Source organism: Sander lucioperca, chromosome 19 (genome assembly GCF_008315115.2).
Source record: "Sander lucioperca isolate FBNREF2018 chromosome 19, SLUC_FBN_1.2, whole genome shotgun sequence".
NCBI lineage: Eukaryota > Metazoa > Chordata > Actinopteri > Perciformes > Percidae > Sander > Sander lucioperca.
Window position 1 is genome coordinate 19,194,435 of NC_050191.1, and position 13,745 is coordinate 19,208,179.

The 13,745-nt window shown below is 40.6% G+C and overlaps 1 protein-coding gene across 2 annotated transcripts in view; it reads right to left on the minus strand.

The window, feature by feature from the left end:
- The window catches only part of nbas (NBAS subunit of NRZ tethering complex), a 157,978-nt gene that overhangs the window by 90,195 nt on the left and 54,038 nt on the right, over positions 1–13,745 (minus strand). For both annotated transcript variants that reach the window (XM_031321691.2, XM_031321689.2), the window contains 3 exons: positions 12,128–12,240; positions 5,380–5,493; positions 1,642–1,755 (listed from right to left, as the gene is read on the minus strand). In XM_031321691.2, the coding sequence (XP_031177551.1) occupies positions 1,642–1,755; positions 5,380–5,493; positions 12,128–12,240 (341 nt within the window). The remainder of the gene's footprint in view (positions 1–1,641; positions 1,756–5,379; positions 5,494–12,127; positions 12,241–13,745) is intronic.

Here is a 13,745-nt window from a genome sequence, read left to right on the forward strand (position 1 = left end):
TCCTGTTTGTGAACTTCAGCTCTGCCTTCAACACCATCATCCCGGCTCTGCTTCAGGAGAAACTCTCCCAGCTTGGTGTGCCTGACTCCACCTGCAGGTGGATCACTGACTTCCTGTCTGAGAGGAAGCAGCATGTGAAGCTGGGGAAACACGTCTCCGACTCACAGACCATCAGCACCGGATCTCCCCAGGGCTGTGTTCTTTATTCTCTGCTCTTCTCCTTGTACACAAACAGTTGCACCTCCAGTTACCAGTCTGTCAAGCTTCTGAAGTTTGCAGACGATACCTCCCTCATCGGACTCATCTCTGATGGAGACGAGTCCGCCTACAGGTGGGAGGCTGACCACCTGGTGCAACCAAAACAACCTTGAGTTCAACGCTCTAAAGACAGTGGAGATGGTTGTGGACTTCAGGAAGAACCCAGCCTCACCTGCCCCCATCACCCTCTGTGGCTCCACAATTGACACTGTGGAGTCATTCCGCTTCCTGGGAACTACTATCTCCCAAGATCTCAAGTGGGAGCTGAACATCAGCTCCCTCGTCAAGAAAGCACAACAGAGGATGTACTTCCTGCGGCAGCTGAAGAAATTCAACCTGCCAAAGACAATGATGGTGCACTTCTACACAGCCATCATTGAGTCCATCCTCACATCCTCCATCACCATCTGGTACGCTGCTGCCACTGCCAAGGACAAGGGCAGACTGCAGCGTGTCATTCGGTCTGCAGAAAAGGCGATTGGCTGCAATCTGCCGCCGTTCCAGGACCTATACGCCACCAGGACTCTGAAGCGTGCTGGAAAGATTGTGGCTGACCCCTCCCACAAACTCTTTGAGCCACTCCCCTCTGGCAGGAGGCTGAGGTCCATCAGGATGTTATCCAACCAGCAGTCTACAGCCAATAATAGATACTAGATTTGCACATAGATGCCACCTTATACCAGCAGCTACATAATATAGCTGCTAAACTGGGGTATCTTATATAAGAGTGATACATTCATGTGGATTCAAAATCTGTGTGTATTCCTTTCTAGTAAGATATTCAGGTTTGTAAATACTAAATAATAACTGGGAATTTAATACGTACAAGCGAAATATGTTCAGAAAATCAAAGCAATGATGTGATGCTATACTGTATCTTGATTATTAAATACCAGTGTAACCTAAATCTGACTGTGGGCAGTATGTGAGCGGATGATAGTCTATGATTGGTCAGTCAGGGACTCCAGCAGGGCGCTGCAGCATTTCCTTGGCATAAAAAAAAAAAAAAGAACCCTTCACTTTTGATTGACACGGTCCCTTCTATGAGCCAAGATCGTGAAACTGCTGCTACTTCATCGTTCACAAGAAGAGCTAACCAAAAGGTTGGCAAAGAGAAGAACGGGAAAGAAAGAAAAAAATAATCACTTTTATGACAGTGACTATGGTGGAGCTCTGTCGCCAGGATGTTAAAAATCCAAATGAATTTGGCAGATAATGAATGTTTTTGGAAGCTTTGCTATCATCATGTAATGATATTTGAAGCAAATGAAGGAAAATGCAGACAGGCAGGAGGGAAGTTCACATTAGATTTTTAACAGGCTTCAGTGCACTCTAATAGTTCTGTCAACTACCTGCCTGTGTACTGTGCCACATGTTACATACCTACAGCCATGAGGTCCTGACAGTGGATGTAGGAGGCCTTGAAGTCCAGACACTGGAGAGCCTGCTCTGCCAGCAGGGTCAGCACTTGGCCTTTCCGCACGTCCTTGTCATCGCCTAGATACAAACAGACAGATATCCATTTAAGCAGACATCAACACACAAATACTATTTTTCTTAATCTTGAGTAATGTCAACATGTCAAAGCTAACACACTAAAGACCAAATCTCATAATCCTTCATATGACGTACAACACCACGTACAAGCTGGTTTACCTCATCCTAGGTACTGCCCTTCTTTGTATTGTACTTTTTTTTTTTTGTCCCTCTCTCATTTCTCTTCTTTCTTAATTTGCATTCTATCTTTCTTGCATTCTTTTTTTATTAAAGGGGTGGTTCCAAATTTTGGACATAGGACCTCATTTCCAAGTTAGCCAGTGTGTTATTTATCAGTGGAGACCGTTTTCAACACTTTTCATCCAGTCCTTCCAGTTGCAGAGTTCGCTGGTGCTAGGCTAGCGCAAGTCAACAGTATCTGCTAGCCTACCACTAAAAACAGTCTTACCCACTCCACAGTACACCCGAGGCAAATAAATGCTATCTAACGCCAGACTATCGATGTAAATGTCTGTGTTGATAGAATAATGTTAGAAATAAAACTACCCTTGCATCTCAATGATCGCATTACATTTTGAGGGGCTAGTTTCTCATCAGCGGCAGAATTTTACTTTGCTCCGGTTAGTAGTACTATAGTATATGATTATGTTGACCTGCCAGGGACTACAGACGAAAATTAGCTTTTTTGCTAACTCTGGTACATTTACATTTTGAGTGTAAACTAAAAATGTCAATTGATGTGCGTTGTCTCTTTTAAATAAACAAATAATAGTAACAACATCTGGCTTAATAAACCTCTTTATTAAATCTCCATCTGACCACACACAGGCTCAAGGTTGGAACATAAGGCCGTCTAACTGTATTAGCTGCACCACAGACCAAGCCTGAGACTACATATTAATCTGTCTGCCTAAAATGAGGTTATTGCCGTGTCTGTTCATCTAAAAGAGGGAGTATGAAATATTTAAAAAATATATATCATCCTGCTGTCTTGCTTAACATGAATAAATCTCAGTTTGATAGTGTTGGTGGGATTGGCTGGGGTGTTAACATTCAAGTGGCGGCACAGGGCAATCTTTGATCTCGGTCTGAGTTCAGTAAACAATAAGGTAGAGGACGGGACGATCAAAGGAGGCAGAGGCAGGACTTCTGAACAAACCTGCACACTGCAGATCAAAGGACGCCCGTGGAGATGAAGAAATGTGATGGCGTTGGATTGGTCTGTGTGTCTGTGTGTGTGTGTGTGTGTGTGTGTGTGTGTGTGAGTGTGTGTGAGTGTGTGTGTTTGTCTGTGAAGTGAGTGGCAGATAGAAATGCAGTGTTTACTGCGAGAGGGAAAGAGGTGTGGGTCAAATATTTTCAGGGTGACTGGTGAAAGGGTGTCTTCAAAAGCTGTCAAGACCTCAATATAAAGGTTTGTGTTTGTGTGTTTGTGTGTGTGTGTGTGTGTGTGTGGGTGTGGGTGTGTGTGTGTGTGTGTTTTCTTTTAGACCAAATGCTTTTAAGACCTAATCTGGCATTTATTTTCAATCGAAGCCTCTACCTGTCGTTTGACGGACCAATCAAAAGGGGGGGATAAAAAGGTGAGAAATGTCAGGGAAACAACAAACAGGAAATACTCAAGACAATGAGCTCTGAATACAAAATGAAAAAACTCCCGAGGTTCTATACTGGATCACCACGATCCAGTCTGAGTCAGCACAATTTAATTCTCATTTGGAATATCATAATTATTGATTAATTCAGACAAAAACAACTCTCTCTACCCCATAAGACAGAATGATTTACGGAGCTTTTCTGTAGACCGAGGCGGGCACCAAACCCTTAGGGTTTTTTAACCAGTGTGCTGGTGATACATGCATTAAATATTCACCACAAAGTCCCGGAGCTATGCGCTCTTCAAAAGCCTCCCCCCTGCATTTATTTATTTAAAAATGTGTTTATTCCTCTTCTCATCTCCCTCTGCCTCTTTTTTTTTCTCGGCAACCACACAGCGAGAGCTGCCTGCTGACTTGAATGTGAGCAGCACAGACACAGAACTGCCACAAGGCCGTTTGGTTAGCAGGTTTCCTTTAGCTGGTGACAGGCCTCTGAGAGACAAGACAGAACGGGCTACGAGTTAACAGATGGAGGATGGAAGAGGGGAAAGCAACACACATGGAGAGACAGATAGACGGCAGGAAAGTCTATCTCATAGAAAAACAAACACAGAGATACAGAGGGAGAAGGAGAGAGAGAGAGAGAGAGAGAGAGAGAGAGAGAGAGAGAGAGAGAGGAAACAGCAATGTTCGTGTCATGTTGGAGCATGAGAAGTAACAGGATGACATCGTAAACTTTCCCACATGTTGTCAGTGTCATGGGTTGGCTGTGGGTGGTAGGAGGGGTTGAAATATACAAAATATGAACATATATTTATTTTTATCTTCATGAATTTTAACTAGGAATTCAAATTAAATCAAAACTGAGCCAACATCACTCACGTTTCATGTGTCGACTGATCAGTTAGCTGTTAGCAGTGTGTGTTCGCAGTGATACTGTTCCGCAGTTTATAATCCCAAATGGGAGATATGAAAGCTCACAAAAACATAACTAAATATAAGAGAATCCCCTCTGGAATAACCAAAAGCAGACTGATGTAAACATTTTTTTTCGGGTCAACTCCAAAAGAAAGGAAAGAAAACATGAAGAGAAGAGAGAAATACTTAAAGAACTGAAAACTGTTAACCAAAACTAGAAAAGGCTCGTCACCGGCATTTCCTGGTGAGGTTTGTGAGTGTATATGATAATGTTTCATTTCACTTTTTCCTCTACATGCTGCACATAGTCAAATACTTGCCAAGTTATGTCTGTTTTTTTGGTCCAAGTCTTTCAGATAATTTTTTTGGACATCATGGAAAAAGGACTTTAATATAACTAGATTATCATTGCAAAAACGTCTGTTCAACAAATTGAATTGAACACTAACTTGAGTGCCTCTTTCCAGCATCTGTCAGCTTTAAAAGTGGTTTTGAGGATCAAAGATCTTCTGTTTTTAAAAGCAACAAACAGGTTTAAGAGGCTTAACGGCAGGTGCCTGGATAGTAGGTACAGCAAGCAACTCCAAACTATTTTTATGGGTGATGCAGCATTCTCAAAACTCATAATATTGTCTGTAAAACGTCCTCAGCTGTGAAGAACACTAAATAAGATTTGGGCTAAAATGAGGACAGACGGATAACAAATGACAAGTATCATGACATTTTTTGAGGATGTATCTATGAATGGGCTGCCATTCAGGAACAACATCTATCCTGTTCACAAAGATAATCTTGCTAAATTTGAAAAAAGAAAGAAAAAAAAATGCTGCTTGTGAAGATGAATTTCCCTCTTGTGTGAGAATTGTCAGTGCACTCGCTTCAAGTACCCACGCATGCCGGGGTACATCTCTGTGTCTCGTGTGGGCGCTCTTTTCTCCCTTAATCTCATGAGCTTTGTAATGAATCTGCCACCAGTGAATCAGTGAATGTTCATTGAACAGCTCCCTAATCCCCATGATAAAACAAAAATGATGTAAAAAAATATACACTGTATATAAAGGGGCTGCGATGAGGTCAGTGGTGTCTGTGTGTATGCGTCTTTAGGTACCTGCCACTCTCAGAAGCGAGGCCAGATTCAGCAGAGTAGTGGATTGCTTGTAGGCCGTGGAGCAGTGGGCGATGCACTCTTCTATGAGAGACAGACGGTCTGATCGCAGGCGCACTGGGAGGGAGAGAAGGAAGGCAGAGGGGGAGGGGTGTCAGACATGTTTTGCTAATTACTGTATCCAATCTGGAAAAGTTGCAGCTGACGATACAAATGATGTTGTGTAAACGATGGATGCAGCTGCTGTCATGATGTCTGCGAAATAATAAAATGTTGTATAATGATACAGTATAGTTATGATGATTATGATGATGATGATGATGATGATAGGTGGGTTTTTTTTATTGCATAATAGAATAGATATCTTTATTGGAAGTTTTTCTTTGGCTTTACAGACATACATACACATAAAAACTTCCTCTGCCATTGATTAGAATACATGAGAAAAAGACAATAAATAAGTAATAAGCGAATAAACAGCTGGGATGAAAGAGCTTAAATATTAACAATTAATACACATCTTAAATAGACATCATAAAAAACAGCAGCAGTCACTAATATCTAATCAAAGTAATTTATTTAGTAAGATGACAGAGGATGCTATGAAAGAACTCCTGTTTCTCGTTGCTATGGGTAGCCTATATCGTCTTCCTGAAAGGAGTTTTTCAAACCCATTAAACAAAGGATATGAAGGGTACCGAACTATTAATGTTGCTTTCCTCCTGGTTTGTGTAGTGTACAGCTCCACCACCTGTCTCTGTAATCTTGCTGGCAGTCTGAACTATTTTTGTGAGCTTGCTTTTGCTCCTAGCCCATACATTTCCGTACCAGCATGTGATGTTGTCGGAAAATATACTTTAGTTTATTTCATTTATTAGGGACCGTGTACAATTTTAAACATAAATGTTACCATTTGATGCATTGTACCAGAGTTAGCCTCAGGCTAATTTACATCTGCAGTCCTCTGGCAGGGCACAATAAAGAACATACAAACAACACCCCCCCACTCCACCCCACCCCCATCCCCTACACACAGACACACACACACATTTTGTCAGCACCACATCAGTGTCAGTGGTTGCAGATTTGAGTGGTCTTCAGAAAAAAATTCTGTTGAGAGTTAAAGCTCTTAATGGTACTGCAACTCTTTTCTGTGTCGAGCTGCATGGAAGGATTCACTCAGGAGATTTTTTTTTTTTTTTTCAAGCTATTTAATAAACACTGAACACACTCGCTGCCCAGAGGCCATCAACCTCCACCCAGGTCTTGGCCATGGTAACACGCATACATTGTAAACATGAACACTAAATTAAGCACACAACACTAAAACTCACGTAACATAAATGCACACTCAAAACATTAACAGAACATTATTAAAAACACACTTCAACTAGAACAGGAACAGTCCAGAACACAGTCCCATGAACCTTTGCACTGAGTGTTCATTTAAATGTAAGTGTGTGTCTAAGATCATTCCTAGATATTTTAAACTACCTACCGTCTCTACAGCTTGGCCCTCAATTGTAATTGGCTGACACATTGGTTTGTTTACGAGTTCCTTGGTCTTGTTAGCGTTCATGAGCAAAGCATTCTCCTGACAGTATCTTAATAGATTGCTGATGAGATTAATGTAGGAACTTTCTAATTATTTATTACCCTTAAACCCACCATTGCCATGTGATCTGCATACTTAAATGCCCTAAACACAGACAGAAAGAGTGTTTTAAATTAATCTTGCTGATTAGATCCGTCCGGCGTGTTTAAAGTAATTGATTGACATCTTCCTGAGCCTCTTGTTAGCTTTGTTGCATCAGTTAGGGCAGGACAGATGACAGTTTTTTTTCCCATTCTTATTGGTAGAAAATATTTGTGACCTAATAAGTTCCAACTAAGCTCCAGCTTCAACCTGAGCCGAGGTCTAATCAGCCACAATAACTGAAATCACCCGGTGTGGGTGTTCCGAGGCTTTAAAGAGACTAAAGTTGCTATCATAGATCTGCATTTCATTTACATACATAGAAAAAAGTGCAGGAGATAAAACGCAACCATGAGGCACCCCAGTATTCAAAATGATTTAATCAGACAGGGGCGGTCAGATAAAAAGTATTTGATCCACACTGTGAAAGATGTCCATTCGTATCAATTTTACAAGGTCAATTTAATTAAATGTCAGTCGTGATCGTATTAAAAGCTGAACTAAAATCAATAAATAATAATTCTGGATGTGTTTGGTGTGTAATGTACAGTTGTGTTCAAAAATAATAGCAGTCCAACATCACTAACCTCATAAATCAAATATTTTGTTAGAAGTGATATTTCTACATGGCAAATAATTTACTAGTAAGTGTTGTAGAGTCATAGAAAACCAACAGACCCAACAGTCATGACATGCATGCTGCTCATTCTGTGTAATTGAATCTGTAATTGAAAGGGGCATGTTCAAAATAATAGCAGTGTGTGTTCAGTTAGTGAGATGATTGATTCTGTGAAGAAACATGTGTCAGTTATGGCCCATATTTAAGGAAGGAAGGAAGCAAATGTTGTGCATGCTGGTTATAGTGCATTTCACACCGAAATACTCAGCAAAATGGGTCGTTCCAGACATTACTCTAAGTTGCCTTATGCTGAAGAGGAAATGCCTTTGACATGGGTCTTTCAACAAGACAATGACCCAAAACACACCAGTAAGCGAGCAAAGTCTTGGTTCCAGATGAACAGGACTGATGTTATGGAGTGGCCAGCCCAATCCCCAGACCTCAATCCCATAGAAAACTTGTGGGGTGACATCAAAATGCTGTTTCTGAGGCAAAACCCAGTAATGCAGAGGAATTGTGGAATGTAATTCAATCGCCCTGGGCTGGAATACCTGTTCACAGGTACCAGAAGTTGGTCGACTCCATGCAACACAGATGTGAAGCAGTTCTCAGAAATAATGGTTATGCAACTAAATATTAGTGCAGTGATTCAAAGTAAAGCAAACCCTTGAGACATTTTTCAGTTTATACAGTAAATGTTTGAGTTTGTAAAGAAAAATGCAAATACTGCAATTTTTTTGAACAGCCTAATATTCCTTTTTCTTCACTTTCTGTAAAGGTTTAACACAAACGTGATCAATTTTGGCCATGTTTTGATTTGGAATTGAATGTGCAGTGTTCCCAATGCAGTGATATTATGGAATAAAAGCTATTCTAAGGATTTTGAGCATTATTCACTTTTTTAAACACACTGCTATTATTTTGAACACAACTGTAGTATCCTAAGGAACTCTTGCTTCATAGGCAAATTGGCGGTAGTCTAGTTGACCATGGGGAGATGTTAGGTGTCACAGTATAACCCTTTCCATGCACTTGCATAAGATACTGGTAAAAGCAATGGGTCTGAAGTCATTAGGTGAGGAGGGGCGGCTCTTTTTAGGCACTGGAATGATTGTGGATCTCTTCCATGAGAGTAGCACAACGTGTTCATCAAGCAGACCTTGGAATAATATTGTAAAAACACCTTTAAATTGATAAGTGCACCCTGCAGTGGCTCTTCCTCTGAGACCATCTGGCCCTGAAGCTTTGTGTGGCTTTATCTTAGCACGACCGCCTGCCATCTCCCAGTTTGTTTGTCGAACTGACTGTAGAACTGGTTTAGCTCATTGGGTGACAGTATCTGTGGGTAGGCAGTGTTGTTTCCTAGCCTCTCTGCCCATTAATGTATTGAGACTGCTCCATGCTTTCTCTGCATCGCAGGTAAAACATTGTTTTTCCATTTTGGGTCTATGCAGTTGACTGGATCTTCTACAACAAAACAAAAATCTGGTCATTATGGTTGTCAGCAAACAGTGAATGTAAATACAAGCCAATAATCGTTTTGTTGACAACAAAGATAATTAGGGGCTGGCATGTAAGAGCCATGTAGTATTGTTTACGGTTTTTGGTATTTTATTCTCATTGCAAAAGTAAATTGTTTTATGACATTTGAAAATATGTAGCCTAATATACATTACAATTTAGGTAATGTTGCACAATGTGCTTTGATGCAGCTCTGTCCTGCTATTGGACAATTTAAAGTTGGTTTCTTTAAGTGGAGTAAGTGTAAGTTAGGCTTCAGGATGTGGAGCAAAAAGTTTTGTCTGTTGACTGTAATTTTGGTTATAGGAAAGTCAATTTCAGCACAAGGTCAGTTTTTTGATAATCCAGCACTGTATATGGATACTTCTTTTGTTCATCTTCATTTTTGATCATTTCCGTGAAATAAACTGTTTTTCACTGTCTACGAGCCTCATCCTTTTTGGATAGCCTTGCATGGAAGTTGGACATGGTGGTCTACATGTGTCAGAACCCTTACATCCTGCAAGAAGTGGCGAGGAAGGTTTTTAACAAGCTGCCACTACAGTTAACATGAGTAGAAATTTGATCATAATAGAAAAAAGAAATTAAAGCTGCAAAGATATATTGATTAATCAATTACTTCAACCAAGTCGATTTATCATTTTCGTAATTTTTAAAGCAAAAATCGGACTATCTTTGACTTTTGGACAAAACAAGACAGACGGGACCTTGGAGCCCAAGAAACTCTGATGGGTCATTTTTCACTATTTGCTATATATTCACTATAGACCAATTAGTTGAGAAAATAATCAGCAGGTTAAATGAGAATGAAAATAATTGTTAGTTTCAGCCATAGAAGAAATAAAAAAAACATATATACAAGAAAGACATGTAAATCTTTTACAAATCATTATATGAAAAACTAGAAGTACACTCTGAGAGCGCAGACGTTCGCCAAAGCATGCCATATTTCACAATGTTAATGCAGTGTGAATTTTCCCAGTCAGAAACAAATTTTTCCAATTGTTCCGAAACCACATTAATGCATCACATACGCCCAATCTTACAATGTTAATGAAAGCGAAAAATAATTTGTGTATCCGCCTGTGATTCGCATCCGCTCCAAAATCATCCTTGGCCCATGCTACACCCCTAGCACCAGTTAATGAAAATGGGGGCAGCAGAACAAACCAACCAACAAGCCGAGCCAAAAACATAACCTCCTTGGCGGAGTTAATAACAGTCAAATATAAATAAATATGCAGTATATATATATATATATATATATCTCTATATATATATATATATCTATCTATCTATCTATACATTTTTTAATTATTCTACACCATATCATTGTTATAATGCTCACTGTTTGACTTTTACAATATGCATTTCATTTTTAATAACTTGCATGTCAGTCCTTACCGAACTAACAGGATACAGTGAACTTTGAGGGAGGTTTTCCACTTTTTCATAATTTGAGTCCAAGTTACAGAAACTCCCAAAAACCCATTTCCATATATTTTTTTAAACTTGCACTGAAAACATGAGAAATAGCACGTTCAGTACCTCCCCACAAGCCTTTTTGCTTTCTTTGCACCCTGCTGAGGATCTTTTTGGCTTGGCATCCCTTTGGGCGAGGCCTAGAGGGAATTCTGGGGAGGGTGGTGTGCATGAAGCATCGCTTAAGGCGCAGTTGGGGGCTGGGTAAGATGGATTACCTATGCTCAAATCCTTCCACTTCATACTTGTGCGTGTTTATCTGTGAGTGTGCGAACCTGCAGGGATATGGCTTTTACTTTTGTGAAAAAGAAAGTGAAAGTGTATTTTTGTGTGTGGACACAAGTAGGTGTGCATGTGTCCTTGAGTCAGTATAAAAGATTGTATGAGGGCACCGCAGGCAATACAGAGCCGTGGAGCCTGAACTTTGAAAATAGGCTTTAGACACTTATCACTGATACAAAACCACAACAACACAAAAATTTAATAATTGGAGATTTTTACTACACCTACTACCTCTTTATTCATTGGCTCTTTCCATGTGCCTGACCCCTGTCGCATTTTTCCTTCATTCCTTCTTTCTCATACTTTCTTCCTAAACTTTCTCCTGTTCTCACTTGGTCTCACAGGTAAGGATACATCGGCAGTGAAAAAATAATGCGAGGAGACAGAAGGGAGTGAGGAGAAAGAGGAGTGATAGTAAGGGAGCAAGAAGGGAGTGGAAAAGGAACAACTAAGGAATAAGTGATGCAGAAAGAGAAAAAGAAGAGGGTGAGAGAGATGGCAGTTTATGGCTCTCTCTGTCACAGTGGTTTTATGCTGGCAGCTCAGTTTGATGAGGGCAAAAGGGGGACGAGAGCAGAGGCCTCGGAGGCAAACAACACCTCGGTTCAGAGGTAAGGCGACGAGGGGCCAAGCTGGTGCATTCTGGCTCCATAGTTTCCTTTAACAGAGAGCCATGCCTGGGAAATGCTGTGATAGGGTACAGAGGTGGAGCCAGACAAGAGAGAAAGGAAGAGTGTGGAGGTGAATACTGATTGGCCAGGTTTACAGATGGAGCGGAAATATAAAAAAATGACATGTGTGTGTGTGAGTGTAGGAGAGAGCACACACGCAGAGACCAAACACTTCAATCCTAATTAGGCCATCAGGCAGATGTTGTTTGCATAACAGTTGATACATAAATAACCATATATTTAGATATAGTGGCAAGAAGAAGTGACATAGGGAGGGATGGAGGAGCTGACGGCAGGGATAGAGACAGGTTGGATGGTGCATGGTTGAGTGAGGTTAAGGACGACGTCCTTACATCCGCTACATGTCTGAGTTTAAATTGGGAACACTTGGAAGAATAGACACAGCACAGACAACAAATGCAAGCACACATGTGGTGAACTGAGCCCATTTACTTCCCAGACATAAACACTGTATAGTACCTTGCAGCGGCAGGATGCTGACGCTGAAGTCTTCCAGTTGGCTCAGGGCGCTGATGAGGTCTAGTTCCTCCTGGATGGCCGGAGGACAGTCTGTGATCAGCTGGAGACACGCCCTGTTGAAGACAACAACCAGTTACGGAAGTCTGAATTTTCAGATTCTTATGATCTGAACATGGAAACGCAACAATCACTTACATTCTTCAGATAGTTTGCAGAAAATGGTTTTAAAACAGCAGCAACATATTTGATTGTATGACAATTTTTTTTTTACTTATTTAGGTACACACTTTCAAAGTTGTAGCAAAAATTGCTTATTAAATCTGAAGTTTGTGAAGTTTCAACACCGTGTTCAGAAGCATAAGACTGTTCAAGTGGATTTATTTACAAAGTCTAGACTCATTTGACGGATCTAAAACAGGGGAGTTTTCTCTTCCAACACAATCCACACTCATTACCCTTAATAGGATTATGTAGCACATTAGTTAGCATATGTAACAGTACACTGAATGTGTGAGAGTCTGTGCTTGCTGTTGATTTTCACAATTATCACATCACACAATTACACAGCAAAGCAAAATACAGGAAAGATTGAGAGAAAGGGGGGGGGAGGGGGGGACCCGAATGATTAATTTATAAATAAGGAAATCCCACATAAAAAAGCTTTGACGTCAGCCAAACCACAGTTTTCTTTAACCCTTGCAGTGTGTGAACAAAGACAACAAACAGAGAAGAAGAGGCATCCCAGAATCCCTATCAGCGTAACGAAGGCAACTGAAAACATAAATCTTCAAAACCGTTTAAATCAATATTGTTAACAGACTAGAGTACACACACTCGGCAAAGCACTCTCAGCAGCTTCCCACTCTTTGAGCATGGCTGGTGTTCTTGCCAGGAACAAGAGGTTTGTCCTGGCAAATGAGAGCAGAGGAAAGGGCTGTGGATGGGCGAATGAGAGACAGAAAGAGGGCATGGTGATTATGTACTCGTGCTGTGAAGTGTCTGCAGGCGCGTGTGTGCGTGGAGACTGCCTGGGAAAAGACAGTGGTGAAAAAAATCTATTTCAGTTTCGAGAGTCACAATGTGCTTTGCAGCATGTAATGTGCAGATAACTACTTCTTATTAAACAGACACACAGTGTAGCAGTTATCTATCAATGGAACACCACACTGTAGTAGAGACCTTGTCCTTCTTTTGACCAAACTAAGCTGCACACCAGCACCATACTGACACAAAAATGATTTCTCTCTCCTCATTTCTGTGTCATTTCCACTCCAGGTCTCTCCTACTCAAACAAGGTCTTGCATTGTGAGATTTCTTAAATATGAGAGAGACAACCAGCAGCAAAATGAATCATCCCCCCACCCTATTTCTGACATTTGTTCCATTTTTTTCCTGTATAATGGTTGTGCGTCTTTCTCACAAGAGTACCTGCAAGTTTTAAGAAGCTACACCAGAGACTTTTTGACACATTTTACTACTACTCTAGAATACAATTGAAAGGAAGTTGTAACTCTGGCCTGACATTTAAAAACACAAAAGATAAAAAGGCTAAAAGTTGAGTCGAAATAGTTAAAACAAATGGTTGGCATGTTGTATTGACCTTATCCAGTGCTGATAA